This window comes from Gadus macrocephalus, chromosome 6, assembly GCF_031168955.1.
Source record: "Gadus macrocephalus chromosome 6, ASM3116895v1".
NCBI lineage: Eukaryota > Metazoa > Chordata > Actinopteri > Gadiformes > Gadidae > Gadus > Gadus macrocephalus.
Window position 1 is genome coordinate 11,258,717 of NC_082387.1, and position 19,482 is coordinate 11,278,198.

The window sequence follows — 19,482 nt, forward strand, 5'->3', positions numbered from 1 at the left end:
AACAATATGAAAGCATTATATATTGTTCACTTATATGCTGAACTTCTGTACTTTCATCACTGGAGGAAACACTTTTACATCTACAGTGTATTGTGTTTACTTTATTTTACTAGTAAGTAAAACTGTTAATTATATAGGTCTACACAGCTATCAATAAGTATTTTCTTACTCAACTCTGAGGCATAATATGAATAAATGTACCTAACGTGTCATGAAGGCGAGGACATATTTCAAACTGCTGAATTGCTTTGAGAAGCAAGACTAATTCTGGGAGATGTTTTGCCTACTGCCTACACCCCATACAGTGAGACATAAGTCAGTATAACAATTAATTGTATAACATGCATTAGGCCTATCTTTCAAAAAACAGCCGAGGCCAGATAAAGGCTGCAGTTTAAAGAATGTTTATTATGTTAAGCCTCTGTCAGTGAGGTGGGACGACATCCTTTCATGAATCCCCACAGTGCCACTGCCTTGTAAACTTCCTCGTTTGTGTTTCCCCAGTTGGCACCGCCCTTCTAGGAAGAAATTGATAAAGTTCAGGATGGACCAGCCCTCCACAGCAAGATGCGTTCTGCAGTCAAACCTCTCCACCGGCCACAGCGCATTTCTCCCTCTTTTGCGCAAAGGTTTCCAGAAGGACTATAGGGTGAAGTAGATGGATCTTCAATCAGTTTTTTCTTCAAACACTGGAAGTAACGTCAAGCAGACCTAAAGATGCGCAAGGCGCACTCCGACTGAGACAAGGGTGTGTGAGTGCGTGTGTGTGTGTGCGTGTGTGTTTGGAACGAGGGGAGCGCAGAGGAGGCGCGATTGGGTTCATCATCAAATCTCCACAGTTTTGAGGCGCAGGGGAGGACGACGTTGACGGGTCACCGGACAGAGACGTTCATAGTTCAAACATGGCCGGTTGTTGTTCATCGAATGAGGATAAGGCGAAAAAGAGAATCAATGAGGAGATTGAACGACAGCTGCGGAGAGACAAGAAGGATTCCCGCAGGGAACTGAAACTGCTGCTGTTAGGTGAGCATCCAGGCTGACCACACCTGTGTTACCGGCAAGTGCCCCATGCCCTGTCCCAACCAAATTCCCTACTCCATATAATCGAATACATATGAACAGTATGATCCCTAGTAAAGAGTGACAAGGAAAAATAAAGCGCTCTCACTTGGTTCTCCATTGAAACAAGTTGTATAGGTCTATGCCATACATAACAAAGGGTTTTCTTTATAGTCAATGTTGTTATGATGTGTTAAGGGAATAAAACGCGGTTAAAGGCAGTTATGGTCTGTGTACCGCACACGGTTCCGTTTCATATCGCGTAAGACATTACATTTCCTTTTACGCAGGAGTTATTTTCTGCATATCTCCGGATGTGGCGCAGCGCCCACTGCGGCTCTGCTGGCATCCAGTCGTTGTGTCTCGCTCCTCACTCAAACTTGAACAGGCGTGCACACACACACACAACACACGACAGCGTAGTGGAAAGATACTTGGAAAACAAATATCGATTAATATAGGAGTCTACTGCATATCACTTTCACCACTTTGCCAGAGGAATCCACACATCGTATACACAATAAAAAAACATTAAGAGTATAGTCTCTTTTTTATTTGAATGTTCACGGCGTTAAAGTGCTCCTGTATAGTGATGGTGCATGCCTTTACCTGGTCTTTATTATTATTATTATTATTATAGAAGCTTTGACAACCCCCATAACCAGTATAAATGCTAGGCCTTGCAATCCTTTAATAAATTATGGATGTTATGATAGATAATGGTCTCCATTGTTATTTATAATATATATGCTGTTGGGAGGTGGAAATAGCATCTTGGCACCTGTTCAAACATTCACCATCATCCCACAAGTCATTGTCACCATGGACACACACACACACACACACACACACACACACACACACACACACACACACACACACACACACACACACACACACACACACACACACACACACACACACACACACACAAAGGCCGCTAATCCATCCCTATACCTGTTTGGTGGTGCGTGTGTGACAGCCATAACTAGCTGCTGCGGCCACATTGCATGCAAACACATGCAAATGCAGGTGCCAGCAGGCTTTAAATCAAGCTTTGCATCCCTGGTCCTCCTCGAAATGGCTTATTCTAAACACTGCCCTCCTCTCACCCCTCCACGTCCACAACCAGCAAGGGGAAAAATAGACGCTCACATCAATTGACGATTGATGATTGATGATTGATGTGATTGATTATTGTGTATTGGTAGAGTGATGGTGCTCGTTTTTGATGCATCATGCTTCTTGGTTCTGGAGCTAATGGATGCCTTTGAGTTTTCATGTTGGTTGTTTTGTACAGTATGGTATATTTTGGATTACCTAATCAAACTGGATCTGATTTAATCTGATCGGTTCCGATCTGATCTAATCCAATGAAAAAAATAAAAAAGACAATTTGTGAATTATATCTACAGTCTTCAGATCAATATGATGATACATTTGGGTTTTATTGAGATCCTAATTATTTATTAATATGTATGCATTTTTATTTGTTCAATTTTGTTCAAAGGATGATTACTGGAATAATCTAGATTGAATACTTGTACTGTTTCCGTTGTCATTGAATCCTTTCGGGGGAAAAGCAAGTGATGATTCCCTTGAGTCAGGTAGCTCTTTTATTTAGCAATCATCCAGCAGCTAGCTCTGTGTGCCACACAGGTGTGTGTACCGGGCAGGTAAAGTGACTACTGTGCAGCAAGGTGTGTGTGTGTGTGTGTGTGTGCAGGGAGGTTTGTGTGAACTGCGGCCTCTGTGGGTTTCATTAGGTGGGTTACAGTGTGTCCCCAAGGAGGGAAGAGAGAGTGTGTGTGTGTGTGTGTGTGTGTGTGTGTGTGTGTGTGTGTGTGTGTGTGTGTGTGTGTGTGTGTGTGTGTGTGTGTGTGTGTGTGTGTGTGTGTGTGTGTGTGTGTGTGTGTGTGTGTCTGTATGTGCCGAATGGAAGACTACTCTCAGTGGCTTTCTGCTTGTCATTTGAATTGGATTTGAATGATCTTAAACGTTCACTAGACCTCTGAACAATCACGCTGAACCTCAAGTGTTCTATGTGTACTCCTGGGCATTGGTTCACAAATACAAGGTAACGAACATGGACTCGGAGAGGAGACACTTGGAGTATATGCTTATATTTACACAACGCCCCCCCCCCCCCAGTGATAGAGAGGCTGAAAGCATGGAGCAAACACCATGGCTGAAACTTTCTATCATAAATGTTGTCTCATCGAGGCAAAAAAAATATATTTTTGTTGATTTAGTTTGACTTGAGAGTCTAAAGAAAAGCATAATACAGGCCAATCTGCAATACATACAGTATGGTGAGGCAAAATATCATAAATACTCATTGTATTATTGACCTCAATGCTAGTCATGAGAGTCCTTTTTACCACATGCAATTACTCATACATCCCTTGCTTATCTTTGTGTGGCGGGGGGGGGGGGGCGGGGGGGGGGGGGGTAATTAAAGTGACACACCCAACCGCGCACACTGAGTGACTATACTGCGGGAGCACTGGGGTGGACAACATGCATACAGACACAAAAAAGCCTCTTTCCTTGCTCCACAGCTACGTGGCCATTTTGTTGTGAGGTTGACTTACAGCTGAACCCCCCCTTTGTTTCGTGCTCTTCACACTGATTTTGTGAAAAGTTACGATTAAAGTAGGTAAAGAGAGTTGTGATGTCATGACATTTAGTGACTGCAGTCCGATGTCCGATTTCTTAAAAAAATTCTGTTGATTTCAAGGTTGATTTAGTTTGTTTAAATGTATGTATTTCTCCATTTATTGATTCGTTTACTGTTCTTAACTTATTTCTGCACTACAATGAAAATAGCCAGAGAATATAGTGGCTCTATACTCATTTGACTTCCTATAGTCTTCATGAATGAATTGCGTGCTTTGTTTGGTTCATTCCCTCCCTTATCCAATAAGAGTCGGTCAATGAACCTTCTTCAAGGAGACTGTGGTGACCTCTCTATGGGCAGATTTGCATCCATTGCGCTGCGTTTAGAGGCTTATCTTTACCCAAAACTCCTCTCTCTTCTCTCAAGAAAACTTGACTTGTAAACAAGGTGCATTCAAATGGGCTCACCCTGTCTGGGTATCGCTCGCAAGCAGCTGAGCTCAGGTGCGACACTATGCAAAACACACAAGGAGGTGCTAAATGAGATGCTAACAACCAGATGTAGCTTGCTGAAACTATTATCTTTTATTTTGACAAGCAATTTTCACACATATATGTTCTCACAACACAAACACTCTACTACTCTGATATACTCCAAAGGGTGTGCAGAGAAGAAAGAAAAACAAACAAACACACATACATACATACAAACACACACACACACACACACACACACACACACACACACACACACACACACACACACACACACACACACACACACACACACACACACACACACACACACACACACACACACACACACACACATTAATAGACACACTGCATACACTTAGTCACTGCTTGTTGCTTGAAAGTACACCACTGAAAACAAACACATTTGTTTAACGAATAGCTTAGTTGACAGCTTCAGTTGGGTCATTTAACGCTGAAGAGAAAATAAATGCTTGATTGAAACGCACACGCTGTTCTTTATTGTCAATTCTTCAACCGAAATGATTTTGATTAAAGCAACTATTTGTGGTAACACACATTGTTAGATACACACAAACACACCCACACAATCAGGATGTCAGAGGTCAAGTGACAGGTTAAGGTTGGGCTGATTAAGGATGATGGATAAGAAGCATTTATTTCTTCTATTCTATCCTAACCATCGAAAAATATAGTAATAGGGAGCTCTTAATGGGTAAATAAATGTTCAAGTAAGCTGCACGTACGTTGGAAGCCAACGTGTGTGTAATTCATGGAACCTCACACCTCCAAATACCTGAAAGTTGTTGTTCTTGTTTTGACCTCAAAACACTCTGCGACTACTTCAGGTCTGCCCCCATGCACTCCTTTCCAACCATGGATCCTTATCTTATTTTTTCCCGCCTTTTTTCCTCCTAGCATTTACAAGAGTTAGCTACCTTGCTTCTTTGACAACATTTATCGCTAGCACTTCGAGGAGGGAACTTTTAGTAAAAGCAGACATCCAGACATATATATCATTAACAATTCATGGCTCACTTCCTGTTCCGGCACGGTCTCCCCTATCTCAGGCACAGGAGAGAGCGGCAAGAGCACCTTCATCAAGCAGATGAGGATCATCCATGGAGGGGGCTTCTCCGAGGATGACAAGAAGAGCTACGCTAAGCTGGTCTTCCAGAACATCTTCACCTCCATGCAGGCCATGGTCCGCGCCATGGAGCCGCTTGTCATAGCCTTCACCGAGGGGGACAGCCAGGTACGAAAGAAACAAACATGAGAGGCTTTAAAGGGGACATATTATACCCCCAGGTGTGAATGTGATCAGCCATGAAAAGCCATTGGAATATCTGCCACTTCTGACATCACAAGCGGACGTGTCCACCTAGATGTATGACGGATAGACGTTTGCTACGCAGCAACGTTTGCTACAGTCCACTGGGTAGGCTGCGAGGCTGATCTATCCAGCACATATCTAGGCAGATTTTCAAAATGGCTTGTAATGGCTAATCACACTCACACCTGGTGGCATAATATGTCACCTTTAAGGCCATGTTTAATGCTGAATCCCCTTATGAAGCCGTGGGTCTCTATGTTACTGCCGTGGCCCAAAGTGGTGGCTGGTAGTCAGTCACGCGCTCCTCTCCCAAAGAGGCCTGTGTTTCCTGCTATCAATGATGACCAGTTGAGCAGTTTTGCATGCGAGTTTATTCATTGACAACATCATCTTCACGTTGTAACGATCACCAGATGTCACTCCATTGGTTTATCTTGGTCACTTTTGACAGACTATATAGCTTGGTCAAATTTGGTGTTTATTTTGGCTGCTCTATGGTGTTACCCTATCTTGTACTGGGTGTTGGTACCGCATGTTCATCGTTTAGTATACTGTGCATAACCGGACATTTTCAGTTTATTACTTATTTTGCATGCTTGACTTCCTGGTTGCAACCAAGTAACTACCAGGAACGCGGTTGGAGGATAATGGAGGGGGTTAGCGGGCGTATTAGCTACCATAGCTCAGCATTTCCCTAACCTTTTGGGCATGTGACCGTTTTTTGGGGTTTGAAAATCCTTTTACAACGTGCACAAACATCACACACTTTAATACATTTGACCTTCAAAACCTTTTTGTCAAAGGTAAAGCATTGAATTCCTACAGCAATCACCGGCAATCTCATATGCATATCAGACCGCTCCCATGCGGGGGTTCCCGACCCCGAGGTTGTGTAACACTGCTGGAGTTGTTATTGTGTTTGTGCGTTTGTGTGTTGCGTGTATCTGCAGGCCCATGCCGACTCCGTGCTGGAGGTGGAGGTGGACAAGGTGGAGGAGTTCGACCAGACTCTCTCAGTGGCCATCAAGAGCCTGTGGAAGGATGGTGGGGTGCAGGGGTGCTACGACCGGCGCAGAGAATACCAGCTCTCTGACTCCACCAAATAGTGAGCAATGAGTATTCACTGAGCAGTCCCTGGGTTACTGCAATGGTTCTAATAATGTCAAAATGATGGGAGGGAAAGTATATGGATGGCTGGCTATGTATTTGTGTAGGTGTGCTTCCTTGACCCAGTTATAATCTGTCAAAACAGCAAGTTTTGAATGACACATGTATGCCCTTCTCTGAACTATGAATCATGTATTTTGTTGTTTTTATCTTGATTGAGATAACCAATACTTTCCTATTGCTCTTATTATTCCCATGTTTTATAGTTATCTTGACGAGCTGGATCGCATTGCAGACCCCTCATATTTACCAGACCTGCAGGACATCGTCAGAGTGAGAGTGCCCACAACTGGTATAATAGAATACCCCTTTGACATGGAGAACGTCATCTTCAGGTAGGATACAGTACCCCTACACACGCCCATAGACATACTTCTAGACACGCCCATAGACATACCTCTAGACACGCCCAAAGAAATGCTCTGAGACACGCCCATAGACAAACTCTTAGATATGCTCATAGACAAACTATTAAGACATGAACAGACACTCTTAGACACAACCATAGACATACTCCTTGTTCAGACAAGCCTGTATAAAACACCCCTAGACAAGCCTTTAGACATGCTCAGATTAACATCCATGAACATACGCCTAGTCACAACTATAGACATAAGGCTTGGAGACTTATTGGGATAAAACAAAAAAAACAACACTATTACAAATTGAAATAATTAATCTGAATATTTGTGAGGATCTGGCCCACGTTTGAATGTGGCTCTCGTCTCTTTAGGATGGTGGATGTGGGAGGTCAGAGATCAGAGAGGAGGAAGTGGATCCACTGCTTTGAGAACGTCACCTCCATCATCTTCCTGGTGGCGCTCAGCGAGTACGACCAGGTCCTGGCAGAGTGCGACAATGAGGTATGTGTTTGCTTCCTCATTCGCTAAGGCCAAAGAGCCTGCGCAAAGGCACGACACATATTGTGTGATTCTGACACCATTACCCGCCCCTGGACAACATTTCTGTTTGAATGAAAACTTTCCAATCATCTGACTAGACGAGCTGTCAATTGGCCAGGTTATGGGATTTTGCCAGACGGTACACAGGCAGTGGCAGTGGCCGAACATTTTGGCGAAGAAACATGCTGTGTTATGTAAATACCAAAAGACAAATAGGAACTTAGTTGTGAGTGGACTCGATTTTTTTTACTTTTCAATGTCTCATTGTGAAAATCTGCAGGCGTAGGCCTGCAGATTTTCACAATGAGACATGGCTGACTATTTTATACAAAGTGATAAAATCTGACAAAACCTGTGAGTGCCAGAGAAATCCAGTTTAGCACCAGACAAGAGGTTTTGCCCCCAACTTTTCTCTCGCCCCCTCCTCAGAACCGCATGGAGGAGAGCAAGGCCTTGTTCAAGACCATCATCACCTACCCCTGGTTCCAGAAATCCTCAGTCATCCTCTTCCTCAACAAGACCGACATCCTCACTGAGAAGATCCAGTACTCTCATGTCGCTAACTATTTCCCTGAGTTCACAGGTGAGTCTGGGTTTGTGTGCGTGTGTGTGGGAGAAAAGTAATGACGCAGGACCTTTTTGATGGAAATCTCGGCTAGGCAGTCTTTCCCCTCAGTAAAGCTTAAGGTCGATTGGGCCGATTATATGCAATGTGGTCTGCCGGTAGATTTGTAGGATTATTGACCCTATAGTAATCACCGGGATCCTATAGTGATGCCACATAAGATCTGGGTGGATGGATATTTAAAAAAAATAATCTGAGAATGTATTTAGGGTAGAATCAAGCATTAATGTCTATCAGGTTCCTACACAAAACAGCTCACATTTGCTTTAACAGTGAATTCATATTTTGATTTAGTCAAATGTTGTTGTTGTTTGCATCACCAAATAGTTCCAGACATAAGTAAACAATGTCCAGGTGAGACTAAAAAACGAGAGGCTTGTGAAAGCATCTCACCCATACATATAGAGAAATAACAAACACATTGAGAATATGATAACCTTCCCTGAACTGCAGGACCTCAGCAGGACCTGAAGGCGGCCCAGGAGTTCATCCTGAAGATGTACATGGACGAGAACCCCGACAAGGAGAAGACGGTGTACTCCCACTTCACCTGCGCCACCGACACGGAGAACATCCGCTTTGTGTTTGTGGTGGTTAAGGACACCATCCTGAGACACAACCTGAAGGAGTTCAACCTGGTGTGAGGGTCCCTCAGAGGAGGCTAGGTCGGGACAGAAAGGAGAGGAGATGACAAGTCGAATAGTCACACTCGCATTGTTGTTGTCGGAGGAGGAATAGTCTTTTCGTTAGAATATGCGATCTCTTCACAATAATACTTGACACTGTCAAGACTGCATTTTTTGGGTAGAAGAAATGCCTTTTCTTCTTGTTTTTAGAATCAGAACGAAATATGAATAATCCTTGTAGGGATCTACCGTAAGGAATAATTAACTTATTAATCATCTGTGTGGACTAAATATCTACTCAAGTTATGATAATTAAAATGAAGGCCTGCCGTAGGAAGGTTCAAGCCAATAGTGAAGATGGTTTTGGAGTAGCTGAATGCACTGCGCTGCATTTTATAATATGCATAAAACATGTTACATTTCTATCTACAAATAATGTATAAAAATAATTTATAAAAATGTGAAACTCTGAAATACTTTGCTCTGTCGCGAGTTACTCTGTTTTCCCCCAAGTGCCTTGTTTATTCAAAACACACCAACACAAAACACGCTAGATTTGATCCTGTCCTTCTTAGACTCTACCAAGTTTAGCTACGACTTCTCTTACGCCTCATAAGGAGTTATTTTTATTTGGGAGGGTTTGTAAACTTTCCTGTTGTTCCTGTTAAAAGTAACTTCATTATAGACATGATAGTTTTTAATAAACATAGTTGTTGTAATGAAAAGCTGCAGTCTTTGTTTTGTTTCAAGGTGTAAACAGGTAAAGAAACATGCATGAACAAAAAGCAGGATTTACTTTAAACCCATTTATTATTTTCAAATGACAAAATTCTTCATTCAATGCTATATTCTACATTTATGCAATTGTTTCCCTTAAAGTTGAATGACAAAGACATATTTAGACTTTGATTTAGTGACACTAACACCAAAAGACCGAACCAAACTATTAAAACAAGCCAGTGCATATAGCAGCCAAGGAAGATAATTGCATTAGTTATTCTGAATATTCTGTTACAGATCCTCTTTAAAGAATTCTAGAATTGTGGTATAAAACATAAAAATCACAATATTAGAATAAGCATTTCTGTTGGATTTGTACACACATTGCATTATCCTAGATAAATATACACGGTTGATAAAATATATAAAAAAATAACATGCATCTGTCAACAGACAGCGCAGCGATGTTTGGCAATGAGTGCTTTCTTTTTTAATTAGAATGACAAGTTTCTTTTACGATAATGTGTGCAAGATCTACTAACATACAGCGTTAACCCTGCATGTGTTCAAGTTCAATTATACCAAAACCCATTCATCAATCGCTAAACATTTTGTTTGTGCATTCCACTCTAACTTTTCCAATGAACAATCAAATAAATGTGTTACTTGAACCAGCCTATGGTGTCTGCTTAATGGTAAACACTGTTCAAATGTAGCAGTAGCAAATGATCACAAAGACAACACTAATGTATTTTAGAGTTTTTTGTATAATAGACACCTGTGATTAATTAGGGACAGCTGTATCATGCATCTATATACAGACTCACTCATTCTCAAGAATGTTACCGACTGGGACATACCGCAAGTTACTGATTTAAGTAAATTGTAGCATGCTGCAAGGGAAAAAGGCACTGACACACACATATATAAATCTATAGGTGTGTTGGTGTATGTGTGTGTGTGTGTGTGTGTTGCACTTAGTGATGCATTATTTCCTTCCCGTGTGGCTGGATTTCAGCTGGTGTGGTTCAGTCAGTATTTGGGGAAACCTTCCATTGCGTCTTCCAACTTGGTGAGAACCCACTGCAAGCAAACGGGCAGAACATTAAACTGAGGAAGTGCATGTATTTCACAAGTCCTGATTTCATTTCCCAAACTCTCTGCATTACTGCTGACTGGAACAGCTCCCTGCAACACTTCCCATCTGTCTATTATCTGTATGGTCGGTGTAGGGTTACCTTGGCAATCTCTGGAGTTCGGAAGTTGATGATCTTCCCGAACTCTTTAGCGTGGAAGACTGACTTGACCCTTTCCTGCAACACAACACAACAGGGGACCGGATTTCAGCATGAATTTTGGACTTCATTATGTATATGTAAAGGACTTTTAGGAAAAAACAAAACAAAAAACACCACAATATTCCTGCTTTATTTTATTATATCACATCATCCAAATGTGATCCAGACTAGCCCACCAATCACAACACTACTGCAGCTTCAGTTTCCCTTTAAAAGAGAACCAATTAGAGGCCTTTGATCGAGCGTACCTTCGCTTCGATGCGAAGTCGTCGGTCTTCTACGATCAAGGGGTCCTTGGTGAACTCGTTGAACAGGTACTGCCACTCACAGGTCAGCTGACCAAACGTACCCTTGGTTACAAAGAAAATGCCCCTGAAAAAGAAAGCAGGATTAGATATATTTTGTAGGGAATTTACACAAACTAGCATTGGCTATCGGTGAAACAGGGCTTGTACATGGTTGAAGGACTAGTTTGTTGGTTGTGAAAAGGATTTTGTGTTTTTGATGCCATGTCCTGGGGTAACAGTAGTTTAGTATGTCTCATTGTTTCATCAGGTTTCATAGCGGAAACATTATCAGTTGCCCAACCACTATCTGAGATACATTCAAACCTTTGAACCCGGAAATTTATCAAGACAAAAAGTATGTCTCATAAACAGCTAGATTAAAGGAATACAAAATGTGAAAAACATGATGTATTACAGTTCTTCCAAAGTTAATGAGCTAACCTTTTGGTGATCATCAGGAAGTCCGACTCATTGACCTTGGCGTGAGCAAAGTATCTATACTTGGAGAAACGTCCGTTTTCGATTTTCTGTAAGAGGTGAGAAAAGGGGAAACAATTCACTCAGTCACAAAGAGAAGGATGATTCAAGAGCATCAAGTGTAACGTTGTGCGTCTTTTGTACAAATGAATAAATTAACAAAGATGAACCAAACACATACCATTAAAGAATGACTCAAGATATGACTCAAAGGCAAAAGGAAGAGGGAGATGATTGAAAGAATGAATTGGAACAAAGAGGCAAGGGGGTTGTCATGACGATATGAACATGTTTAATGAGAACGGCGGAACCCCGGTCAACAGAGTCAAAGATGGAAAGTGGCAACAACAGAGTTTAACGGAGCATAACATACATTCACTGCACCTTAATGGGCAATTCTATGCTTGAAATGCCAATGCAAATGACATGAATGTGATGGGATACCTCTTAATATTAATAATATGGAGATATATTATATATGATATGGGATAGGGTAAAAGGAAAGTAGGGAGACGTTGACACAAACAAATGAATGACACGCAAAACCGCCCTCCTCCCAAACGTAACAAATTAATGAACAAAACAAATCAGCTGGCCTTGAATGCACTTTAAGCAACAAAAAAAGGTGTACAAACTGATCATCATCATTGTCTAGGTCTACCAAAATGTTACAAACTAGCGAACACCAGCAAAGCCTAGACACCTATACACCAAGCTAACTCCACAAACACATCACTTTGACTAAAACCACACGCGACATGCTAAGACTGCTAGCTGCCTTCCTCATCCAGCTCATCCTCATCCTCTGTGTCAGTCCTACTCCACTGAGCGAAGGCCAATCTGCACTGTGGACATGAAAGAGACAGAGCCAACGTCAGGGGAAGAGACATTCACAGTCACTGTGTGGCAAGTAGCTAGACACTACTAGACTAGACTCCACTCTGTGTAGATAATTTCCTATAGGCTTCGTCAGTGCCAGTCCACAGTGTGTACCAGTCCACAGTGTGTACCTGTCCACAGTGTGTACCAGTCCACAGTGTGTACCAGTCCAGTGTGTACCAGTCCACAGTGTGTACCAGTCTACAGTGTGTACCTGTCCACAGTGTGTACCAGTCCACAGTGTGTACCAGTCCACAGTGTGTACCAGTCCACAGTGTGTACCAGTCCAGTGTGTACCAGTCCACAGTGTGTACCAGTCCAGTGTGTACCAGTCCAGTGTGTACCAGTCCACAGTGTGTACCAGTCTACAGTGTGTACCAGTCTACAGTGTGTACCAGTCCACAGTGTGTACCAGTCCACAGTGTGTACCAGTCCACAGTGTGTACCAGTCCAGTGTGTACCAGTCCAGTGTGTACCAGTCCAGTGTGTACCAGTCTACAGTGTGTACCAGTCTACAGTGTGTACCAGTCCACAGTGTGTACCTGTCCACAGTGTGTACCAGTCCACAGTGTGTACCAGTCCAGTGTGTACCAGTCCAGTGTGTACCAGTCCACAGTGTGTACCAGTCTACAGTGTGTACCAGTCCAGTGTGTACCAGTCCACAGTGTGTACCAGTCTACAGTGTGTACCAGTCCACAGTGTTTACCAGTCCACAGTGTTTACCAGCCTAATGAGTGCACCAGTGTTGCCCCAGTTCATTATCTCAGGATGATGTTTTTATTCTTCCTTTAAATGGTTTGTTCTGTGACAAAAGCACATTTAGACTACTTCATATTTCCGAGGAATGCAACTGAATATTTTTGGTATTACATTCTTGTTACTGTGTTTTGACCAGATCAAACCAACAAACTCCAGCAATATAAAAAACAAAGTAGAAAGGTCATGACATCAACGACAAAACTATCCTCACTAAGCTACGGAAAATCCTAATAACAGTTACACAAACAGGACGAGAATGAATTTACATTCATTTCAGCTTGACAACAAAATAGGCCAGACTGAAGAGCTAGCAAGCAACCTCCGTCAACAAGACAAATATCAAATATGACTCACATCTCGATGCACACACATTGCATTTGGTAACGTAGGGACACGGTAGTTTGTCGCTGTGGATGGTGTCACAGTAGATAGTGTAGTCACGTGAATGACTACACTATCGGTAGACCAGCAAAAAATCCCGGATTAAACAAGAACATAGAATATATTTTTAGGACGAGACCAAAACATGGTCACCTCCCAAAATTACTTTTGCCACCTAGTTATGTTTGTGGATATTTGTGGTTGTGCGACCAGCTCTCCAACTCTACCCAGGGTTGATCTCCTGCTTGTCAGTAAGAACACAGCTAAGCTACGCAGGTCAATGACCCACTGAGGCACTGCTCTGACTCACAAACTGTTGAATCAATGCCATGAAACGGAACGTTCCCCGTTCCAAAATAGCCCAGGAGTAGTTCCTCGGCTGGAGTGGAGTGAGGAGGAGTGAGGAGGAGAAGAGAGAAATGATGCAGTGGCACAATAGTGACATGGAGGATGTCAGAGAGAAGAGGTTCAGCTTCTCACAAGCACACAATCCAAAAGTGTGTGACACCCCAAAAGTACCACCTTTGACTTTTGCAGTCATCCAAATGAAGCTTTTTCGTTTAGATGACGAAATGTTTCGTGCCAATGCGAGATTATATTTAGTTTGTTTGAGGTGAAGATACCAATGTGTAACCAGTAAAAGGGGCAGGAACAGGGGACATACCTGCAGCATCTGGCTGCCCAGCCCCTCCAGCTCCTTATATGGGCGTATGACACCGTCTTCGTGGATGAAGCGAGGGGGCCGTAGCGACTCGATGTCCTGGGAGGTCTCGGCCGCCCTGATGGACAGAACACACACAAATACACACATAACAGTCAGTGCTGCATAGTATATACCCATTCAAAAGTACAAATCCCATACAGCCATACAAGTCGTTAAATACCAGGAAAAACGATCATGAAAACAGATAGATAGATAGTACAGTATACACTATCCGATTCATGGGTGAGGTTAATACTTTGCTGCAGTGTCTTTTGGTTCGGTTAGTGTTCAGACTGGAATTTGCAAGGCAAACTGAACAGGGTTGACCAAAGCCTTGTAGTCATGCATGCCGTTCGTCTGTTAAACATAAAATCGGAGGGGAACTCTGACTGCGTGCAGGTTGCGGACAATAATAATGGAGCAACAACCCAATGCTCCGCTTCAGTGGTGCTTTCGCCTCCTGGTTTGCACCACGTCTGATCACGACGACATTTTAAATGAGTTTGGGTTATAATGAAAAAGTGTACATTTCCCCAACAATGCATTGTTTTTTGTTTGCTTCCTGTATTTGGGTTGGATCACGTTCCATCCAAAAGAGAAAATGAACTAGAGGTCGGACCGAAGCTCAGACATAGAACAGACATTTCAAGCGGACCAAACTTTGGTCATCACCGAAGCTGAATGAGCTATGAGGCATCCACCACAGACATTTGCAAAGTAATCTCTCAAAAGAAAACATTTTAAACTGTAGTGTAGCCAAACGCATGAAGAAAGACGATTATGAAAATGTCAACGTATGACTATGATGTCGTGGTCCAAGCATGAGCTTAAGAGAAGGCATGTACTGAAATGGGAGAAAAACAGTTTTCGCGTGGATGGATAGACACACACACACACACACACACACACACCTCTTGATCCCTTGGAAGGTGCTGCTGACCATGTCGATGAAGCCCCCGGTTGGCCTTGCGACCGCTCCCACCAGACCCTTGCCCATGCCCTTGAAGAAGCCCGCGGCCCCCTCCTTCTGGGCTCCTAGCGGACGGACCACCACAACACACAGTATGAACCCAAGAAAACACACACGTCACACTGGATATGAAACTGATTTCTAACACACAGAACACATTAAATGCTCGTAAGGCATGGGCAAGAAAAGCCAATCATAAACATAAAAACATGAAGAAACATAAAACAGAAGAAAATTTGTGATAAGCGAGGCAAATCCTAGAAAGACAAGGCTACGTTTTTAACTCGAGATTGCAGTAGTCACAACCGTGTTCTTACCACAGGCGGCATGGTTGTTCAGTATGCACCCCCAAAAAACGTCAACAGACCCCTTTCAGTGCCCTCCGGGGCAGAGAGCTAAGAGATGTCTAATGAGGCCAGGAATCCGCTTCTTGAGACAAACATATATGAACCTGCCTGAGAGACGACGATACTACACTACTAAGGCAGCAGAACTCAAACCCACTCAAACCCTACACACCACTCGTTGGTTTGAGGTTTTACTACATTTTCCGGGGTCAGGACCACATACCTTTTATTGGCTTGGTAACAATTCCGGTGATGCCACTGACAAATCCCTAGGAGGAAGAGATCACATATCTAATCCAATAACCTCCTGACCGCAGCAACCATCAAGATGTACCATCATACCAAGAATAATGTTGGCCTTGTTTACAACTGGTTTTACCTCTTAAAGTGAAACTCTTTTCGTTTAGCTTTTATTCAAGTGCAATTTTTGTCATAAAGGTTTGTGATCACTTTATAACATAAATTCACATTCTTACAAATAGCAATACAAATGTTACAAGTAACAATTTGAAGTACAGTAACTATTAATTAGGTTCTAGTGTGATTCTAACTACTACATTCCAATGACAGTTTAACTAGTTACTATTCATTTGATACTAATACATAATCTTCAGTCACTATCAACCAAACAACTAGCATCTAATAATAAACAACTACTAAAATTTAAACAGATACTCGTCACCATTGGAATAGTTAGTAGTAACTAAATAATAAAGCACTAGTAACTTTAGAATAGTTACTATTAAGCCTTGAGGAACAGATGTTCAAAGGGCCTGCTGTACTTACCGACACCAGCCCCTTTCCTCCCCGGGCCAGCCCTTCCTTCAGGCCGCTGGGCTGTTTGTTCATGGCCTCCCTCCTCTTCTGCTGGTACTCCTCGTCCATGGTGATGGCCGCCACCCCCTTCGCCATGGCTCCTGTTATCCTAGAGGCCGCCCCCGCGATGCCGCCTGAGAAATAATACCATTTTAAAAAAGGGCGATTCTTATACCATTTTATACGTTCTTTAGATATGACAACCCAAATTGTCCTTCGAATCAAAATGTAAATGTTCATTCTTAATGAATTACTACAGTTCAATTATCCAGTTATGTCGCAATGTAAACATAAACAAGTGCTATGGTGGTGTTTGACTCTCGTCGATCCCTGGGCAGCCGTGACACAGCCAGAGCGTTGGACTTACCAACAGCTCCACCAACCAGAGCCTTCACCCCCAGAGCCATGCCTTCAACAAACTCCTCTGGCCCCTGGATGGCGCCCTAGGAAACCCCAATACCCCGATAAGAACAGTTGCATGGAAATGTACAAAGCCAACTCTAGGTTGACATGCACAGCATAGGTTGGTAAAGGCCGAATAGACAGAATAAAGTCATACACACAGTAAGGTCCTTACATGCACACTAATAGACCAATCTTAATCTGGTTGGCAAGGCGCTTAGTCAAAGTATTAAACATGTTGATATTCGTGGAGCATGACACGTGGATAAGTGGATCATCGTTGGATATAAATGATCATGCAAAGTAAACAAAGAAGTTAAGCCTTAACCTATAAGCTGTGTGATGTTACTGATGTACGACACGTAATGAAAAAACTATATCACAAACACTACTCAAATGCTACATTTCATGATCAATTTGATCATTCTTCAATTAGAAAACATACACAAAACAATAGCGTTTAAAAGCCACCATGAAATAAAAAACGCAATCTTCAAGCGTCTTTGAGTACTGAGCGCTAAAAAAACCTGATCAATTATTATTCTTATTATTACTATTATCCCCGCTGCTGTTGTGTCGCTCCGTGGGCTTTACCTGGTAGGGTTCATAGAAGAAAGCCTCTACTCCCTCAGACAGCCCTCTGATCAGACCGAAGGGGTTGCCCAGCACGTCCAGCCCCAGCACCAACACATACATCTGTTTGATAGCCTGATAAACACACACCCACACACAACGTTAGGGAGACAGGAGCTTAGCAGGGTCAGGTATTATGTGAAGGAAGTAACATTTGATGAAATTAAGAGTTTTTCTCCAGGTCAACTCTTAATTTATCAGTTTTATTTCTTGGCTTGATTAAACAATAAGTATGAATTTAATGAATTGTTTTTTGTTGGTGGAAATCTGCATTTGTTACTGATTAGTGTGTGTGTGTGTGTGTGTGTGTGTGTGTGTGTGTGTGTGTGTGTGTGTGTGCGTGCGTGCTTGCGTGTGTGTCCGTCTGTTACCTGCTTTAAATAATGTCCTGTGACCTCCCTCTGAAGCTCCTGATAGGTGCAGAATTGGAAGTTCAACTGAAAGAAGGCTAATCTGAAAAAAAAAAAAAAAAACGACAGTGTTAAACGTGAACATCGTTTGCTAAAAACTAACGAGTAGAGGGAATAAGATTGAGAGAAATAAGTCCACCAGGCATGATGTTGACCCGCAATTTAGAAAATCGACCCAATTAATGACATCACATGGGCATGTCTATCCATCAATCAATCAATCAATCAATCTCCTTTATTTAACCGGGTAGAAATTCATTGAGTTTAAAATCTCTTTTCCAAGAATATCCTGGCCAAGAAGACAGCACAATGATAAAATTAGCACAACCAACAGTCACGTACAATTCTCATAAACCACATTAGGCATCAATTAATATACGTACAATACAAGATTAGGGGCAAGACTATGTAGGAAAATTAAAAATGAAGTTAAAATAAAATAAATAAACCACAACAGATTAAATGAATAAACTCCTCTGCGTGGACACTCCCACGTGTGACATCACTAGCCGAGGGGTGTGGTCCACAGAGGGACTGTAACGGCTCGTCAGCTTCACGTCTGCCGGTGAACGCACAGGGTCCTTACTTAAAGACCACGTCCTGCACGTCGGTCAGCGTCGCTCCGATGCTCTTCAGCAGCAGGTTGAGCGACTGGACGGGGATCAGCTCCGACTCCCTCTTCTCCTTGTTGCCGTCGTCCCCTCCGGTGCTCAGAGAGAGGCTCAGGTGGAGCTGGACATGGACACAGGGACAAGACTCACTCAGGATGGAGCCACGGATGTGTGGTTTGCAAAGTCAACTGCATACATTTTAGTCGTGTAGCAGCAGATGCACAATCGTAATTAGAGCAACTACAAAAATGTGCAAGTTGATAAAAATAACGGGATGAGGGCTGACTTAGCCTGACCAATTGGCAAATACGTATCAATTTGGACCCCATCAGTTTTTGGTTATAGGGGCGTTATCAATGGGCGCCCAGAGCCCAGAAAAAAAGAGATCGCAGAGTAGCTTAGGAAATAACATTAAAGTGCAGAGGTAAGAAGTTTATTTTTTTTATTGCACCCGTTAAATTTTTTATTGTTTAGAGTTGGTGTTTTATGAAAATAAGAAAATCGACCAATTGTTTTGATGCATCGGCCCGATCGCTAATGACTCAGCACTGTGGCTACCAGCACTGAAGGCTCGCAAGCTAATGAGGCTGGAACCATGCACGGCTACTAGCACTGATTGCTATCCAGCAGCACATGAAGCAAACTGAAGCACGGAAGACATGCACACCTTGATGGGAGAGATGTGGAAGTACTCATAGAGGCTAATGGGAGAGTTGTCACAGGCAGAGGCAGTGGCTCCCTCGGCCAGCCCGTAGTCCATGTCCTTCTGAAACAGCTCCACCTGCAGGGTTACACAGAAAACACGTCAACATTAGCTGAGGGCTGAAGACTGGAGATTGAGAAAATGGGGAGCATGCAAGAAATGGAAAAAGACAGAGAAAGACAGAGTGTCCGAGAGGGACAGAGCCAGACAGACACAGTGACGGAGACAGTGACAGAAGCACATCAACATTAGCTAGTGGC

At 42.7% G+C, this 19,482-nt stretch overlaps 2 protein-coding genes across 7 annotated transcripts in view; one reads left to right on the forward strand and one right to left on the reverse strand.

The window, feature by feature from the left end:
* The first annotated feature begins 107 nt into the window (after nt 1–107).
* On the forward strand, nt 108–10,372 carry LOC132459502 (guanine nucleotide-binding protein subunit alpha-14-like). Its single transcript, XM_060054099.1, has 7 exons — nt 108–1,023; nt 5,244–5,428; nt 6,457–6,611; nt 6,880–7,008; nt 7,407–7,536; nt 8,005–8,158; nt 8,654–10,372. The coding sequence occupies exons 1-7, from the start codon at nt 903–905 to the stop codon at nt 8,842–8,844; spliced, it is 1,065 nt and encodes a 354-aa protein (XP_059910082.1). The 5' UTR covers nt 108–902; the 3' UTR covers nt 8,845–10,372.
* Nucleotides 9,618–19,482, reverse strand: part of vps13a (vacuolar protein sorting 13 homolog A) — a 41,088-nt gene continuing 31,223 nt past the window's right edge. For 3 of the 6 annotated variants that reach the window (XM_060054091.1, XM_060054092.1, XM_060054090.1), the window contains 13 exons: nt 19,187–19,300; nt 18,495–18,640; nt 17,870–17,951; nt 17,460–17,573; nt 16,831–16,906; nt 16,434–16,597; nt 15,871–15,916; nt 15,242–15,365; nt 14,292–14,406; nt 11,573–11,658; nt 11,093–11,216; nt 10,785–10,859; nt 9,618–10,629 (listed from right to left, as the gene is read on the reverse strand). In XM_060054091.1, coding sequence (XP_059910074.1) covers nt 10,579–10,629; nt 10,785–10,859; nt 11,093–11,216; nt 11,573–11,658; nt 14,292–14,406; nt 15,242–15,365; nt 15,871–15,916; nt 16,434–16,597; nt 16,831–16,906; nt 17,460–17,573; nt 17,870–17,951; nt 18,495–18,640; nt 19,187–19,300 — 1,317 coding nt within the window. In that variant the 3' untranslated portion in view covers nt 9,618–10,578. Of the gene's footprint in view, nt 10,630–10,784; nt 10,860–11,092; nt 11,217–11,572; nt 11,659–11,877; nt 12,454–13,600; nt 14,007–14,291; nt 14,407–15,241; nt 15,366–15,870; nt 15,917–16,433; nt 16,598–16,830; nt 16,907–17,459; nt 17,574–17,869; nt 17,952–18,494; nt 18,641–19,186; nt 19,301–19,482 lie in introns of those variants that run through there. The other 3 variants (XR_009526252.1, XM_060054093.1, XM_060054094.1) reach the window with 3 other exon arrangements.

Coding starts and splice junctions, on each gene's coding strand:
- LOC132459502 (XM_060054099.1), top strand. CDS start 903: ATGGCCGGTTGTTGTTCATCGAATGAGGATAAGGCGAAAAAGAGAATC. Junction 5,429..6,456: donor TCACCGAGGGGGACAGCCAG/GTACGAAAGAAA, acceptor GTGTATCTGCAG/GCCCATGCCGACTCCGTGCT. Junction 7,009..7,406: donor ATGGAGAACGTCATCTTCAG/GTAGGATACAGT, acceptor TCGTCTCTTTAG/GATGGTGGATGTGGGAGGTC.